Here is an 18377-nt window from a genome sequence, read left to right as displayed (position 1 = left end):
CCATGAAAATCAGCCAAATGCAAAACAAAGACACGTGCTCTGAATCAGCAGGGAATTTTTACTGAACTGCCTCTTCTCATTAAGTAACAAGGTTCAGGGTGCTAAAAGTTGTTTTGGCTACAGTAATTTTTTTGGTAGCTAAACCCGCTACATAATCAGATAGCCTAAACGAAGATCCAGTTTCAGACTGTTTGCTTCAATTTTAGATTATTTTATCTTCAGCTGGAAAAAACAAAACCTACAGACTGGAAAACAGAACTGTCCGCGGTGGCACCAGAACACCCAAGCCCTTTTATCGGCGGCATACAAATTGGCAAATACATGCTACAAACTTTGTAATATTTCCAGCATGTAGCATGAAGGCAGTTCGGGGGCGTGGAGAGTCGGGCAGACCTGCCACCCAAACAGCACGCCAAGTTCATAAGGAGCCGCATCCCCGGCTTCTGGAAAACACCACGGAGCGAGGGTAAGTTAGTAGGAAGCCGGGCGAGGTATATTTTTGCACAAAGGTGAAGAGGGACAGAGGGGTCGGGGCTCGCTCACCAAACGTCTCGGGGGCTCCGGCCAAGGTAAACACCCGCAGTCCCGACGCCACCACGCGGCAGGGCGGCTCCCCGCGCGCGAGCGGGGATGGGGATGGGGGGCGGCGCGACCAACCGGCCACGGGTCTCGGGGATTCGAGTTCTTCCCACACGCACCCTCACCCTCCATTTCCCTCCAAACGAAACCCAGCCGCCGATCGAGCGGCGGCTCACCCATCTTCCTCTCAGTCCAACTTTCACAGCGTGAGCGGGCGGCCGAGCCGCTCGCCCGCGCTACTCACCGGGATCGGCGGGACGGACTCCAGAGGCAGCTGTCTCTCCCCGCCGGCCACCGAACGCCCTCACAGCCATGTCGCCTCACTACCCCCTCATTCCCCTTCCGACACGCTCTCTCTCTCTCTCTCTCTCTCTCTCACTCCCCCTTCGCTCCGCCACTCCGCTGGTGATTGATGGAGCGGACTTGGTCTCCCATTGGCTGGGCGGCAGTAATCAGACGGCCGATGATTGGACGAGCCGAGCGCACGGGGCGGGAGCATGAAATCTGCGGTTTTAACTCTTGGAAAAGAAGCCAAAAAAACGGGTAGACCATTCGGCCCCTTGCTCCTGCTACCGTTAAACATGATCATGAATAATCTTTTACATAGGTGTCAATCAATTCCATGATTCATTTAATAACAGACTTTCTTGAATGCTTTCTGTGAATGAACCTCCACAACTCTCATGCTGAAAATGTCAAAAATTCACCAGGATAAGGGGATGATAATTTTCTTTCATCTCAATCTTGAATGATTGATCCCTGAATTTGAGACGGCCGTAATTCTACACATCTAAGCACCAACATTGTGCCTGCTGTCTACTCTATTTACTGCTTGTAAAAAAAAGTTTCAATTACAATATTCCTCATTTGCGTTTACTTCGGAGAATATTAACTGTCCGAAAGTGGCTACATAAAACCGATTATTTGCGATCATTGTTTTACTTAAAGGAGTGTATATTTGGAGCCACGCAGAATGAACGTGAACGGAGACACAATAGACTGCTGCTGCAGGAAATGGAGGAAAAATAAACTGCTCCAAGAACTCGGTGGATCAAGCAAAATCGGATAAATAACTTTTCAGGTCAAGAGCCTGCATCAGCACTGGGACTATAGAGGGAAGATAGCCATCCTGTAGAAAAGGCCGTGGTGGTGGGCGGTAACCAGAGGCTGGTACATGATAGAGAAAAATTAGTGAAATAGTAGATGAGTAGGTGAAATCATGTGCATGAGGGGTGCAGAAGGGCGGAGTCAGAGGCCGATTGGTGATAGGTGGAACCAGATAAGGGAGGGGTGATAAGAAAGTAGAACCAAGTGGGGAGAGAGAAGGAAGATGAACAAATAGGCAGAAGTAACTAATTATGAGTCCAGGCGGTGAAGGGGAGATGGTGGTGAGAAAGGATAACAAAGAAGGACAGATCCTGGATGTACTGATTGGAGTTTGAGAGGAACATGGGAGGAATGAGTTACCTGCAATTTAAAAAATCAGTATTTATACCATTGGGCTGTAAACTATCCAAGCACAATATGAGGTGTTTTTGCCTAGTTTGCATTTGTCTTCACCATGGCAGAGTAGTTTTGAGACAAGAACTATCATACATAACCAATAAATAGACAGTCATAGCTGGGGGTGGGGGTGGGGTCAGGCAAATGCCCCGTGGCCATGCATTTGATTGGGAGAAAGTGGAAGAGATGAAAGGAGATCTTGTGAACTTAAAAGATGGTTCCAAATTAGATCAGTAAAGGCTCACGTTTTCCAACCATTTCTCTGGGAGCTGATGCTGCTTATCCATCTAATTACACCCATACTTGTGTTTGCAGAAGTTATGGAACAATGAGTATCAGACTGTTCTTTATCTTTGCTGAAAATATCCTAACAAAACATGCTATGTTTTTTTCTTGTTGGAACGCATCAGCCAGTATATTCAATACCACACTGAAGTAATGTTTTGGAATACTATTCTGTGCCAAAAAAATGTTCAAATAAAAACTTTCTCATGGATATTTAAATTTTGCTCACATTTCCAATATCTTATCAACATTTCTGCTCCTCAGGATGGCAACAGTTCAAGCCTGCAATCATTTGAACCATCTTTTTGGCTAAATGCTAAAAACTTGCAGTCAAGCACTTTGAATTTCTTTTTCTTTTGGTCAGAATATAGGGAACGCTACATGAAGATGGTTATTGCAGTCCAGAGCATCCATCCCACTTTGCTGAGCTCAGACCAGCAATGCCGGTGTTGTGCTCAGCACCAAAATTGGCTCCAGTCTCACAACTGATAGATTATAATGGTGCACAGGTTCATTAAGTGATTGGCTGAGACTTCCAAGAAGCACAATGTCCTGACCTGGATCATTTCAGTCATCATCAGCAATGCTGCTTCATGATAGACCTTGTTGCTCAGTTTGCTCTTACCTATTGAAGAGATCTGGCTGGCTGCAGTAGCAACAACCTGTCACCGACATTTCCTTCACTGAGGCACCTTAGGGTTGAGTGGCTTCAAGTAGCAGATACTAAAGCTTCTTACTTGACTAGTAAAGCATAATTCCAAAAAGACAGTGACAATGACTATCATCATCACACATAGCATTAAAGAAAAAATGTATTCTCTTTGATAATCTTTAAAGACTGTTCCTTCGATACTATATTCTGTTTCATTTCTACTACACCCTTCCCCTACTACACACACACATTTCTTTCCACTAATTGTGCTTCAAAAGCAGAACATACATTCTATTGAAACTTTGCTCAAATGTGCAGTCTTCATGTGGAAACTTCGACAGTCTGATCCAGGCCACAGCAATTTGATAGCGAAGAGCATCATCGTCAGAGTCACACTGAAAACCTCTTTATACCAATTCTTTTCTCTTCATCGCCCATTGCTGATGGTTATTTTGATTAAAATAGTTCATTTCTGCATCAGAGGCCTAGCACTGGAGGGGAGATGTGCACAAAGTGGAATGAGGCTGTTGGTGCTTTCAACAATCACTGCCACATGACTCAAGTACCGGATTAGGAGACTTGAGGGAGCTGTGTCCATGGAAGCCAAGGACAAAGTAGGAAGGGAGTAGAGAGGATGATAATCTGCAGTTTGATTCATTTAAACCTATACAATACATGCCAGAAATATACTGTTGAATTAGAACCCTTAAAATAATGGCATTGTCTTGTATCTATTGGGAATTCAGATACACCATAATCTAAAGCATAAATTAGGGCCTCTCTTGACTGCAGCCTTGGATTCCAATCAAGGCACCAACAGTCAGTTTCACCCAAGGTATTGGCTTGTGAAAAGCATGTGATGTTTCAGATTCACAGTGCCTTGTAAAAGTATTCAGCCCAACCCTTTGGTCACATAAATTGGTATTACAACCAGGGATTTTGCTCAATTTAATGGAGAAATTTTTATTTGTGATTCATATGCTCCATTTTTCACAGTAGAGCCTGAAAACAGGGAAAATTGTAAAGCATGAAAAATCAAAAATTCAAAAACTGAAATGTCAGCCAGTTGGAAGTATTCATCTCCCTTTGCTCAGTACTTAGTTGAATCAACTCTCGCAGCTATTGCAGTCAGTAGTCTCTTTTGATAAGTTTCTATTAGCTTTGCACAACGTGATGCAGCAATATTTGCTCATTCCTTCTTGCAAAATTGCTCAAGCTGTGCCAGGTTGGTTGGGGAGCAGCAGTGGACAGCAATCTCGAGGCCTTGCTAGGGATGTTTTATTAGGTTAGGGCCAGGACTCTGATTGGCCACTCAAGGACGTCAATTTTCTTCCTTTGAAGCCGCTCCATATTTGCTCTGACAGTGTGCTCTGGGTCATTGTCCTGCTGAAAGACAAACTTCCTCCCTAGTTTGAGCTCTCTGGCAGAGGCTAGCAGGTTTTTTTAATCCAAGATCTCACTGTATTTAGCAGCATTCATCTTCCCATCAATCCTGACCAGATTCCCAGTGTCTTCTGCTGAAAAGCATCCCTATGGCATGATGCTACCCCCATCATACTTTTCAGTAGGAATGTTGTTACCCGGATGATGTGCAGTATTAGATTTATGTCTCGTGTACTGCTAAAACAAAAAGCATATCCTTGCCCATAAAGACTTTGCAAAGCATCACTTAGAAGTAAATATGCGGAAGAAGATCTTGTGGTTGGATGAGACAAATATGGAACATTTTAGCCTCAACACTAAGCTGTATGTGTGGCGTAAATTTAGTATGTTTGACTAATTGGGGCAGTTGCTTATTGGACCAAGATGTACTGGTCCTGATGTGTCCCAATTAACTGGAATCCACTGTATATCGATTATCTTTATACCTACATAAATTATACATCTGTTAACAATGTGCAGTTAGTATCCAACAAATGGCTGACTGCAGAATCCAGTAGATGTGTTAAATTGTGCAGTCTTTTTCTGAAGTATCAGTTAACAAATCACTAGCTGGAAATAGTAGTATTAATTTTACAACATAATTTACTCTGAACAGACTAAAAATGAACTCCATCATGGGCTATGAAAGGAGGACGGTTCAACAAGGGGATAGCAACCCCATCCTGTAAAAAACTCACAGCTACAGATATGCCAACAAAAGCTCCAAAGACCTCATCCCTGGAAGAGGAAGGATCTTTGAAGATGGACTACACCTGTGAACCATTTGAAAAGTTGGCCCAGGACAGAGGACTCTGGCGAACTGCTATCGACAGCCTATGCCCAAATAGGGGTAATGGGTTAAGAAGAAGAATACTAGAAGAATGTTCATGAGTGAAAAGTAAAATTAGAACCAAGGCAGTTGATAACCTACAAATCATTAACATTAAACAAAGTGACAGGTAAACTGACAAAGGAACAAACAGGAAATTAAGGTATATAGACCATGTACAAGCAGATGTTTGGCTTAAGTTGGCATCACATTCGGCACAGACATCCTGGACCAAAGGATCTAATCCTGTGGTTAAAAATATACAAGAGTTAGTGCCTGACCAGTAAGCAAATTTTTTTAAGACCATAAAGAACTTTTAAAAAACAATGACAAATTGGATTTCCGTATTGTAATGATTGTAAAATATTTCCTACATTGCAACAGAGATAATATTTCATAAGAACTTAATTGGCCTTGGAGTAAGATGGGATGTATGGGGACATGAAGGAAATATATGAATGCATGTTCTTTAGGAAGAAAATGTGTTTTACAGTCTGTTTTTATTTTATATCTTGCCCAAGTTCCCCCTTGCAGATGTGGGTGGAGAAATGGCAGATGGAGTTTAATCCTGCCAAGTGTGAGGTGTTGCACTTTGGGAGATCCAATGTAAAGGGATATTTCAGAGTTAATGGTTAGATCATTAACAACATTGATGCACAGAGGGATCTTAGGGCCCAAATCTGTAACATCCTGAAAGTGGCTACAGAAGTTGGTAGGCTTGTTTAAAAAAGGCATGTTGTATACTTGCTTTTTTTTAGTTAAGACACTGAACTCAAGAGGCAGAAACAAACAGGAGAAAATCTGAGCAACACACACAAAATGCTGGAGGAACTCAACAGGCGAGGCAGCATCTATGGAAAAGAGTACAGTCGACGTTTCGAGCCAAGACGTTGACTGTACTCTTTTCCATAGATGCTGTCTGGCCTGCTGAGTTCCAACAGTATTTTGTGTGTGTTGTCAAGAGGCATGAAGTTATGCTGCAGTTTTATATAGCACTGGTTAGGCCATATTTGCAGTACTGCATTCAGCTGTGTTCAACCAATGAGGGGATGAATGTTGAAGTATTGGAGAGGATGCAGAAGAGGTTTACCAGGATGCTCTATGGATTAGAGGGCATGTGCTATGAGGAGAGGATGGACAAACTTGAGCTGTTTTCTCTGGAGAGGTGGAGGCTGAAGGGAGACCTGTTAGAAGATAATAAGATTATGAGATGTATAGATGGAATGGACAGTTGTAACTTTTTCCCAGGGCCATGATGTCTAATACTAAAGTCTAGTGAGTGTGCATTTAAATTAGGAAGAGCTACGTTCAAAGGAGATGAGTGGGGCAAGATTTTTACATAAAGTGGTGGATACCTAGAATGCGCTGCTAGGGGTGGTAGTGGAGGCAAATATGACAGAGGCATTTAAGAAGCACATAGATTGGTACAAGAATATGGAGAGTATGGCAAGATAAGGACCTCATGAAAGCAGAAGTGACTAGTGTAGTCAGACATTTAATTATTAGTTCTGTTCAACATTGTGAACCGAAGGGCCATTCCTGTTCTGTACTGTCCTATATTCTTGTCAAATTGAACACAGGTTGCTTACTGATGGACCACATGCCACATTAATAAACTTCTCCATTCCTCTGGATAACTTAAGATTAGCAGAAGTTAGTGAATTATAATCACAAGCATGGAGAACTTTGCCTAATTAGTTTTTTTGTTCTTTCCTGCCGAGGCCAATTAGCCATTACAACTCAGCCCAGTGATCAAACTAAAAACTTACAGGCATGCCTGATTCACAACTGGTCTATGAGAGCCATTTATTGCCTGAGCCATCAGCTATGCTTTAATAGTAAAAGTTTAACATCTAAAGTAAATAGTAAGTTTTCTTATCAAAGGGTTCAAAGGATATTGAAGTAAAATTCTGCCAGGCTTCATATATGCCTTTTGCTGTTGTCAGCTGCCAGACCACATTTTAGATGATCAAAGTGGGAGAAAAACAAGAACTCTTATCTTCACTTTTAAAGAGGTACCATTAATGTAAGAACAATTTAAATATTTAGACTGTAAGGGTTTGCAATAATTATTACTTTCAGCCGTTATTTTAACCATCAGCTGACATTTCATTCAGTGTACCTGTCTGCTAAAAGTTTAAAATATTATTCCAATGCTTATAATCTTGCTCAGTATCCTGTTGCTCATCACAATGTAATGGACCTCTTTTGTTCCTGATTCTTTTTTTCGCAACTGTCTCTGTTCTGAAGCCAGATATTATCTCTGAGCTTAAAATGCATCCACGGATCGTTTTGGAAACACATAATCAAGCTTGATCAGACTGTCAGTTCAGTGAACAAAATTAATCATTAAATTACCCTGACGAGTATCCACTTTAGAAAAGCTGAGTACTGAATTTTCTTTCTTCTGTACATATGGCTAATGTAAACAAATCTGCTGAGCACTGGAGAATGATTGAGACGCCACAGGAAAGCAGACATTACATAAAACAGAAAATAATCTGAGTCTGGCATATGTGCCTGAAAATGTTTTTTTTAATTCCTTGTTACATAAGCATATGGCCCTGACGGAGTTTGGCTTGGTAACAGACTACACTAATTTAATGCCGATATTCAGTCACTTTCTGCCTTTGTATTACTTGTATTTATTGATTCTTCTGAAAGCAGAGTGTGTAGAAAGAGAAAACATATCGAGAGTCAACAAAAAAATAAATCAGACTCATCTCTAATGCGGCATCTTGCCTAATGCTATCAGCTTAAAACACAATAGAAAAGGGGCAATGCGATACTATTTTACAGCATAAATTATTTTAATTTCTTTTAAAACATGTTGACATAGAGCCTCCTTGTTTAATGAGCAACACACACATAAATTATATTAATTTCTTTTGAAACATGTTGACATAAAGCCTCCTTGTTTATGGAACAACACACACAATACGTTGGAGGAACACAACAATTCAGGTAGCATCTATGGAGAATTAACAGTTGACATTCCAGGCCAAGGGGGAAGACTGAACCAGGTTTGTTTTCATTTTATTCTTAGTTTGATTTCATCAATGAACATTTGGATTTTGTGCACAGTTTTGGGTACCAAACTACTGGAAGGAAATGGTAGTAATAGAGAAAGTATGGAAGTTATTTACCAGGATGTTGCCTGGAATAGAGGGCTGTAGTTATTAAATAGGATAGGATGGTTTTCTTTCTTTCTTTCTGTTTCAATCTTTTTATTGAATTTTTCAAAGACAAATACATGGTGGTCATAATAGTACAAAGGGAATGGGATTACATTGTTGTCAGTTAACACCTGTGAGTAGAAACTATAGGTAACACCAATATAATTGACCTCCCAAACTCTTAATATAGACAAGATACAAGGAAATAAAAAGATGGAAAAAAACCCCAAATTGAAAAATCAATAACAAAGTAAACTAAACTAAACTAAACAGAACTAAAACTAAACTAAGCTGGGCTACTCTATTACATCGGATAAAATCATTAATGTCGTCATCTCCACTCCTCACTCAAATTGATAAATAATATAAAGGAATTGGAAAAGGTCAAATTGCATTTTATGAAAGTATTGGATAAATGGCTTCCAAGTTTCGTCAAAGTTAACTGAGAGATCAAAGGTACCGCTTCTAATTTTTTCTAAGTTTAAACAGGATTTGGTTTGGGAAAACCATTGAGATGTAGTTGGAGGATTCATCTCTTTCCAGTTCAATAAAATAGAATAGGATGGTTTTATTCTTAATGGAATGCAAAGTTCAAAATTCAAAGTAAACTTTATTATCTATATATGCCACCATATACAACCCTAAGATTCATTTTCCTGTGGGCATACTCAGCAAATCTATAGAATAGTAACTATAAGTTATCAGTGAAAGAGCAACCGGATGCAGAAGACAACAAATTGTGCAAATGCAAATATAAATAAATTGCAATAACTAACGAGAACATGAATGCAGGAGGACTTACAGAGGTTAATAAAATTATGAGTGGCACTGGAAGGATAGACAGTCAGAGTCTTTATCCCAGAGTAGTTAACTTTAGAGTGGCACAGAGTTAAGGTGAGAGAGGGAGATATTTAACGGCAATCTAATGGATAAGTTGATTTCACACAGAGAGTGGTTGTTATATGGAATGAGCTGCCAGAGGAAGTGGAAATGGAAGAATATGTTTAAAAATCATTCAAAGAATTATTTAGATAGGAAAAACATAATGTGATATGGACCTAAAATGGGCAAATGGGATTGGTGTAGATAGGCATCATGGTCTGCATGGTACAGCACAGAGGTAGGCTCTTCAGGCCATGAAGTCCATGCTGAAACCATTTAAACTCCCATTGACCTGCACCAGGACCATAGCTCTCCATACCCCTACTATCCATGTACCTATCCAAACTTCTCTTAAACGGTGAAATCAAGCTTGCATGCACCACTTGTGCTAGCAGCTCATTCCACACTCTCACGACCCTCTGAGTGAAGAAGTTTTCCCTCAAGTTCCCCTTAAACTTTTCAACTTTCACCCTTAAGCCATTACCTCTGATTGTAGTCCCACCCAACCTTCGTGGAAAAAAGGCTGCTTACATTTATCCTATCTACACTCCTCACAATTTTGTAGATCTCTATCAAATCACCTCTTAATCTTCTATGTTTCAAGGAATAAAGTCCTAACCTATTCAATCTTCCCTTATAACTCAGGTTCTCCAGACCCAGTAATGTCCTTGTAAATTTCAACCTTTTTTACGTCTTTACTGTAGGTGGGTTGAAAGGACCTGTTTCTATGCTGAGATTCAATGATTCATTGAACATGGTAGCACAGTAAAGCACTCAACATAATCAAAGGCCACACCCACATTGGACATTCGCTCTTCTCCCCTACCCAAATCAGGCAGAAGATACTAAACCCTGAAAGCACGTAGCACCAAGCTCAATGACAGCTTCTATCCGTTTGAAGACAATTGATCAGTCCCCTAGTACAATAACATGGATTCTTGACCACATAACCCCACAATCTACCTTGTCATAGTCTTGCATCTTATTGTCTCCCTGCACTGCACTTCCTCTGTAACACTTAATTCTGCATTCTGATATTGTTTTGCGTTGAACTACCTCAATTAAATGTTGCAATGAATTGATCTGTATGGATGGTTTTCAAAACAAGCTTTTCACTGTACCTTAGTGTATGCAACAATAATAAACCGAATATCGGAACTGGTTGCCATAAGATGCTTAGTAGGCAGAAACTGCAGTTGCTAAAAACCTGCAATAAAAAGAGAATGATGCAACATCACTTAATAGAGAAAGAAACAGAGTTAATGTTTCAGGACAATGATGTTTGACCAGAACTAGAAGAAGAGTTAAACTTCTAATATGTTTTGAGATGCAGAATGGAAAGTGGTGGAAAGAATAAAGGGAATGTCAATGACTGCCAAAGCCAGGAGGGAGCGCGTTATTTATGGCATGGTGCTGCTTGAGAGAGGATGGTGAAGCCTTAATTGCAATTGATTTGTCTTGAGGAAATGTAATAAGAGTTGTAGGTAGCAAACATGACTGTTCATCATATCCCACAGAGAACCAGGCATAGCTGTGGTTTATACGGGAGGGGGTGACTGGAATTGGAGAAGAACTTGTTCAATGTGAGAATAATGTCAGCCAGGGAGACAGAAGTATTTCTGCCAGGAAGTATCAAAGAGCCCTTTGATCATTCTGGTGTGGGACGGAGGTGAGAGGACTGGACATCCATGATGAAAACTGGCTGAGGCAAAGGGCAATAAAGGTGTCACAGATGTAAACGGATAGAATCTGGACAAGAGGAGAAAGAAGAGATTCAAGATAGGAAAAATAAGGGGTGAGAGAGCAGGTTAAACCAATGAGTCAATCAGGCTGTCTTCCCTGTGGATCCTGGGGAAAAGATAAAGATGAAAGTAGTTTACATCAAAGTCAATATTCCATAAAAGAGAAAATAATAACTCTGGCATAAATAACCTTGGAGGCTGTGGAGGGAAGATCTCTGGAGGACATTAGATCAGTAACTCTCTCAGAGAAGATGCTCAGTTGCAAGGTCATGGTCACTGAAGAATACAAGAGGTACGAGAGAGCTGGAGTTCAGCCCCAGTAATGAAGAAGTCAATTTAACAAATAACAGTACCATCTTGGGAGCAGATTTTGTGAGAATTTTAGGTCAGGTCTTTAGCTGGTGGAATGCAACAAACTCAACAAAGAATAGTTTGAAATGAGTGCCACGACAAGTATAAGAACAAATCTTTATTCTGTTCTCACATTTACTACACTTGGTGCTCAAAATGTGGTATCCTCTACCATGGAGAAAACCAAAGAGCGGATTGCAGAGGACAGGCATTCAAACACAAGCATGACATTGAGCTGCCAGCTGCCTGTCACTTTAATTCTCCATCACACTCCGACCTTTCTGTTTTTGGTTTTGCTGCATGCCAGTGAAGCCCAAAATTAACTTGGGAAACAGCATTCAATTTTGTAATTACATTACAGCTCTCCTAAAATTATATGTTTAACAGTTTTAGATAAGCTATTTTCCCCATTATCTGACATGTTAAGATTTGCATTTTGTCACAAGATACTTTCCAAGGTGAAATAATGCAACTGCTGCATTTGAAAGTTAATGCAAGGTGTATCACAATATCCTCCCAAGAGGACAACAACCTTGGCATAGGATTTGGAGGCTTGTGTGCCTCAGTAACCCAGAGAGCTATGTTGGCTGGAGTCAGGGCTTTACGCTTTGGCTCTTGTAGGGTCACCCATGCCAAACAGGTCAAAGCAGAGAGGCCAGTCCCCCAGGTTTGGGGGTTCAGCTCGGGGCTAACAACCCTGACTGGTACAATACCGTACGGAAGCAGCAATGAAGAATTCTTCTTCATCTGAGTGTGACGGTATTCCTGAGTCTCCATCTGGAACTTGGATGACTGACAGTAGTGAAAACCATACAACACGCTGGAGGAACTCAGCTGATTGGGCGGCATCCATGGAAACAAGTAGTCAACGTTTCCACGGATGCTGCCCAACCTGCTGAGTTCCTCCAGCGTGTTGTACATGTTGCTTTGACCCCAGCACTTGCAGTGTACTTTGTGTTTATGATCAGTAGTGAAAACCAACCTGCTGACACGACAAAAACAGCCCTGAGCACCACCAGAGATGGAGGACCTTCATTGCTATCTTAAATGCCAGCGACATAACAGGCAGTAGGTAGATAGGTATCAAAATATATAACATAAAGCTAACTCAAGATTCAAAATCTGTTGGAAACACTGTAAACACAGGGTTAACTTTACCTCACACAAATGCTAATTGAGGTGGATTCATTCTGAAAGTTGTCGTGGTACAAGAGAGGGAGCAAAATTTTGATTCTTTGACTTGTAGAACACCAACCCCCTTCCCTCTCCTGAGATATTTTCCCAATTTATTAAATTAATTAGAAAACACCAAGAAATTGCTAGAATATGAGCTTACTAGGATCCCGGTGAACAATGGGACTCAACATCTGTTTCTTCAATCAGTTGGGTTTAAGAATTGAGAACATAGTGAATTGGGAGTCAAATTTAAAGATATATATATATCTGTACTGTGCTCTAGATCATTAAATCTAGTTTGTGTGCTGTAGAAGTGTTTCAAAATCAGTGGTATGTGCTGCAAAATCAACCACAGCACAATATTGTCACGTGGATTATCATAAGAAATCTGTTTTTGCTGTCCTTGAATATTTGTGGTCTTAGCTGTCTGTTTTAAACAAAGTTTCTTGATGTGGGAATAAAAAAAATTTGGATGACTGTAATTCATTTAGCAGATTATTAAAAGGATACATTTGCTTCTATTTAGCTAACAAGTGTGTATAATGATGGATAAACATTTCCACGCAAGTTTAACGAAAGATATTGACCCTTTTCCAACTGTACCCCAATTAAACATAATAAATTTCCACCATTCGCCTTTTGTAAAACTCAAGCACCGTGGTTTGAAAGTGGAAAGGATCTTGTAGTATTGTAATATTTTATTCCATGCTAATGCTAAAATTGACAAGTTTCTTTATTTTGATTATATGTTATATTTGACATATGCTTATATGTAAAAATAAAACTTTCAAACATCAATTTGAAATTTAGTAGTGTCTACATTTAGTCTTAGAAGTTCAAAACTTTGTATTGTGGAAACACTCTAAATATACTTCAGCATAAAGTAATCATCATCATCATACTATGTTTCACAAGTGAAACAGAAAACTACTGCCATTAACTTCAGAAAATCCTGCATGTTAAGCTTGACATTAACCATATGGCATATGGTGTAACCAACTTTGATTATATGGTGGGCTAGAATACTCAACATTCACATCAATTGGGAGTTCTGCATTTGGTTTACTTCCCATTTGGCTCAGGACTATACAATGTATCTTTCAGACTACTATTCAACAAAATATTTTTGAGTAAACTCATTACTCAAATGCAAACAAATAAATGGAAAACAGTTTTCTGCAAATCTTTCCACCTGTAATGAACGATGAAGAATATGTCCTTATACTGAACTGCAATATTCAAGGCAGAAGAGAGTCTGCATATGCTGGAAATCTTCAGCAACACACACACAATTGTGAGGGAACTCAGCAGGTCAGACAGCATGTATGGAGGGAAATGAACAGTCAATGTTCATTTCATCAAGACTACTGAAGGGTCATCCAGTCTGATGAAGGGGCATGGCCCAAAACGTTAACTGTTTATTTCCCTTTATAGATACTGCCTGATTTGTTGACTTCCTCCAGCATTTTGTGTGCATTGCTCTGGTAATATTCAAGAGGTAATTGTAAATAGAAATGGCTAACCTTCACAATCCTTTTACAGCGTGAAGAAGGGTGTTTCTGGCAGAGTATTCAGGCTATTCTTTAGATGCGAACTCTCTAGAACTTCCATTGAGTTTGACTTCTCAACCTTACTGAATGTCTTCTTAAGGCCAACCTGTAAAAATAATATAATATAGTCAAGTCAAGTTTATTGTCATTTCGACCATAAACTGCTGGTACAGTACATAGTAAAAACGAAACAACGCTCCTCCAGGACCATGGTGCTACATGAAACAATGCAAAATTATACTAGACTATGTGAGACAGCACAAGGCTACACTAGACTACGTAAAACAACATAAAAAGCTGCATAAAAAACACAAAATGCTGGCAGAACTCAGCAGGCCAGACAGCATCTATGGGAGGAGGTAGTGACGATGTTTCCGGCTGAAACCCTTCATCAGGAGTGAAGTAACATAGGATGGTCGAGGGGGATAAGAAGTGGGGGGAGGGATGAAGTAGAGAGCTGGGAAGTGATAGGCTAGAGGGAAATGGGCTAGGGGGAAGGTGGAGAATTATGGGAAATAAAAGAGAAAGAAAGGTAGGGCTAGGGGGAGATTGTAGTGAGGGGGGAGAAAAGAGAAAGAGAACCAGACTAAAATTATAGATAGGGATGGGGTAAGGGGGGGGGGGCAGGGGTATCAACGGAGGTCTGTGAGTTGAACATAAAAAGCTTCACTAGACTACAGACCTGCACAGGACTACATAAAGTGCACAAAACAGTGCAGGGCAGTACAATATTAACGTAACTTCTGTTTACAGGTCACCTACTGTAAACTAATACAGTAAATCTTCTGTAATCTAATAATTTTGTAATCAAATAATTTAAATCTTCTGCAACTCAAGCCTTTAAACACTTCATGCTAATGAAAGTTTATATTACAATAGATATGAAGAGTTTGGTGGAATCCCAACAAATCCTACATTATTTGTAAAACAATCTCATACCATAGTTTCTGAGCTACTGGAAGACTGGAGAATGGCTAACACCATGCTTTTATTTAATAAGAGCCACAATGACAAGTGAAGGAACTACTGGCCAATGAGCCTTATATCAGCTGTGGGAAATTTACTGGAAAGAATTTGGAAGGAAGATTTATTTGTTTATTGAGATACAGCACAGAGTAAGCCCTTTCGGCTTCTCGAGTAGTGCTGCCCAGCAATCCCCAATTTAACCCTAGCCTAACCAAGGGACAATTTGCAATAACCAATTAAACTACCAACCAACACTTCTTTGGACTGTGGGAGAAAACTGGAGCACCCAGAGGAAACCCAGTCACAGGAGAATGTACAAACTCCTTTGCCTTTGGAAAGACAAACATTGATTAGAGATAGTCAGAATGGCTTTGTTTATGAGAGCTGATGGCTCTTAAATCCGAGTTTATTTTGAGGAGGTAACAAGAGAATTGACAAGGGTAGAGTAATGTGCATTGTCCTTATGGACTTATTTAAGGATGTTGACAAGGACCTACAAGTAGACTGGTTCAGAAGGTTAGGATATATGAAATCCACGATAAGATAGTAAATTGGCTTGGTTACGGAGACAGAGGTAAAAGTTGATAGTTGCTTTTGAGATTGAAGATCTGCATCCAATGTCATGCTGCAGGGATTGGTGCTGGATCTTTTATTGTTCATCATATTTCATTAATTTATCACATCAAATCATATGATTTGGAAGAGAATGTCAGTGAATTTGCAGATGACACCAAAACTGGTGGTAAAATGGACAGTGAAGAAGGTTGTCTTAGGTCACACAAGGGTCCAGATTAACTAGTTAAGTGGTTAAGGGAATGGCTTATGGAATTAACCCAAACAAGTGTGATGTGAGACTGTTTGGGAAGTTAAACCCGGGCAGGACTTGTACAGTAAATGAGTGGGCCCTGGGAAGTGTTGTAGAACAGAGAGACCTAGAGGTACAGGCACGTAGTTCCTTCAAAGTACCAATGCGGGTAGAGAGAGTAGAGAAGAAAGCATATTATAAGCTTGCCTTCATTGACCAAGGCAATGAGTTATGGAAGTTGGGGTGTAGTATCACAGTTGTATAAATCATTGGTTAAGTGGCACTTGGAAGTATTCAGCGCAGTTCTGGTTGCCACATACAGGAAGGATATAATTCAGCCATGAATGGTACAGAAATAATTCACTGGTATATTACCTGCACTGGAGGGCTGAGAAAGTTTACCCTAGAGAGGGTATATAGAGGTTTATAAAATTATGAGGAGCATGGAATGTATAGATGATATGCTCTTTTTCTCAGGGTAGGAGAGTCTAAAAACTAGAGGACAAATGTGAGAGGAGAAAAAATTAAAGGGGACTGAGAGGTAAATGTTTTCAAACAGTGAGTGGGATGAACTGCCAGAGCTGGGCTGAAGGACCCATGCTATATAATTCTGTGATTCTACAGAATCTTTTGATTCCCCCTCATTTTCAACAGTTGTTTTATGCAATAACCAAACATTTGCTTTAAGAGTGTCACAAAAATATTTACAACTTTATTTTTTGGAAGAGTACTTTCAGGTACAGAGTCTCATATACATGCATTGTTTATTTTAAGAAATAATCCTGAACACACAGCCTTGCATTTCTATTTACAAAATGCAAACAAACCAATATTATCCCTTCCATCCTTCTAGGAATGTCGTCTCAATGGCTTTCATACTGAAGCGGCATCTATTAGGTACGATTATCGAGGTTGAGGTGCTTCAGTTTCTCTATTTACGAACTGATAAACTCAATTAAGACAAACAACTTACATCTCACATTGTACAGTATAGAACATACAAAATCATCTATACAGTATTTGAAATATAATCTCTGTAGACTTGAATCCCAACACAGTCTGAAGGTTTAAATAGAAAAGGGAGAAAGATCAATCTGAGGCGTATACTGTTTAACAGAGAGTATCTTTCCATTTGATCGTGCTAGGAGTCATCCATTTGGATTACTTCATCTTCAGCCACCATGTCCACCTCCTCCTGTTGCTGAGCTCCAGTTTGCTCATCCGGACATCCTGGCAGGATGTTATTGATAGTTTGCAAAAGCTCTTCAATCTGTTCTTCTGTTAGTCTTTCCTCACTCTCTTCTACCATCTGGAGCATTAGAATACAAAGTAATAATTATTAATGAAAATCATTTAATTTTATTCCATTGCAAATAAAGATGAGTTCACAGAAAGCTTATTGAATTTTTTTGTTGAAACAGAAATAAATTAACTTAATAATTCAGATCTGTAAAATGATAATTTTTGAGATGTAAAAATTGTTATTTTCAATAATTTTGATATGAGGTTTATCAGATCCATTTCCGTTATTTCAAATAACATGGTAATTAACACAGGCTCTCAGACTATGCTAATTTTCTTGACAAAAATAAAAAAATACTTGATTCTGAGACTATACTACATCATGTAAGTTATTGTGAGATTCCTTTCCCTGCAATTTTGAACCAAGGTATGCAGAAAAATATATGAGATAATGCTTCCATTATAACAAATAAACAGACACTTTAGGCAGGTGTATTCAGCTTTATATGCAAATATCACACATTATATGCTGGCTTCTATATTCCCCTATACTATTTTCTGACATTTCTTGGCTCCCACAAAATTGTCTCTCTGGGCTTGTATACTCAGTGGCCACTTCATTAGGTACAACTACTCGTTACTGCAATTATCTACGTAATCAGCCAAGCATGTGGCAGCAACTCACTGGATAAAAGCATGCAGAAATGGTCAGGAGGTTCAGTTGTTGTTTATAGCAAACATTAGATTGGGGAATAAATGTGATCTAACTAACTTAGACCATGGAACGATTGTTGGTGCCAGATGGGGTGGATGAGTATCTCAGAAACTGCTGATTTCCTGGGATTTTCACGCACAACGGTCTCTGAAGTTTACAGAGAGTGGTGCGAGAAACAAAAGAAAATCCTGTGAGCGGCAGTTCTGTGGGCGAAAATGCCTTGTTCTGAGAGAGGTCTGTGGAGAATAGTCATACTAGTTCAAGCTGCCAGGAAGGCAACAGTAACTCAAATAAATTCTAACATGGGCTTAAGAGAAAGACTTTTTGGTACTTTTTTGATTTATACAATTGAGTTAAATTATCTGGCATGGTAAAGTCACATGAGAGAAGATTCACATTTAGACTGGGATTGAGATGATAAAATATAAGTGAAGAGGAGAATGGTATTGGCCTATTCTCAATGGAATTTAATAGAATCAGAAGTCCTCAGGCTACCAATGCC

At 39.7% G+C, this 18377-nt stretch overlaps 2 protein-coding genes across 8 annotated transcripts in view; both read right to left on the bottom strand.

Annotated features, from left to right (window-relative positions):
* Positions 1–954, bottom strand: part of LOC140731751 (protein-tyrosine sulfotransferase 1-like) — a 75014-nt gene extending 74060 nt beyond the window's left edge. For all 5 annotated transcript variants that reach the window (XM_073053507.1, XM_073053508.1, XM_073053511.1 and 2 more), the window contains exon 1: positions 824–954. The gene's annotated coding sequence lies outside the window, so the exon portion shown is untranslated. The remainder of the gene's footprint in view (positions 1–823) is intronic.
* A 15654-nt stretch (positions 955–16608) lies between these two features.
* The window catches only part of crcp (calcitonin gene-related peptide-receptor component protein), a 77260-nt gene continuing 75491 nt past the window's right edge, over positions 16609–18377 (bottom strand). For all 3 annotated transcript variants that reach the window (XM_073053503.1, XM_073053502.1, XM_073053504.1), the window contains exon 6: positions 16609–17227. In XM_073053503.1, coding sequence (XP_072909604.1) covers positions 17060–17227 — 168 coding nt within the window. In that variant the 3' untranslated portion in view covers positions 16609–17059. The remainder of the gene's footprint in view (positions 17228–18377) is intronic.

The sequence above is a fragment of the Hemitrygon akajei genome, chromosome 8 (assembly GCF_048418815.1).
Source record: "Hemitrygon akajei chromosome 8, sHemAka1.3, whole genome shotgun sequence".
NCBI classification, from domain to species: domain Eukaryota; kingdom Metazoa; phylum Chordata; class Chondrichthyes; order Myliobatiformes; family Dasyatidae; genus Hemitrygon; species Hemitrygon akajei.
Note: the sequence above shows the minus strand (reverse complement) of the source record. Positions and strands in the feature narration are given on the sequence as shown.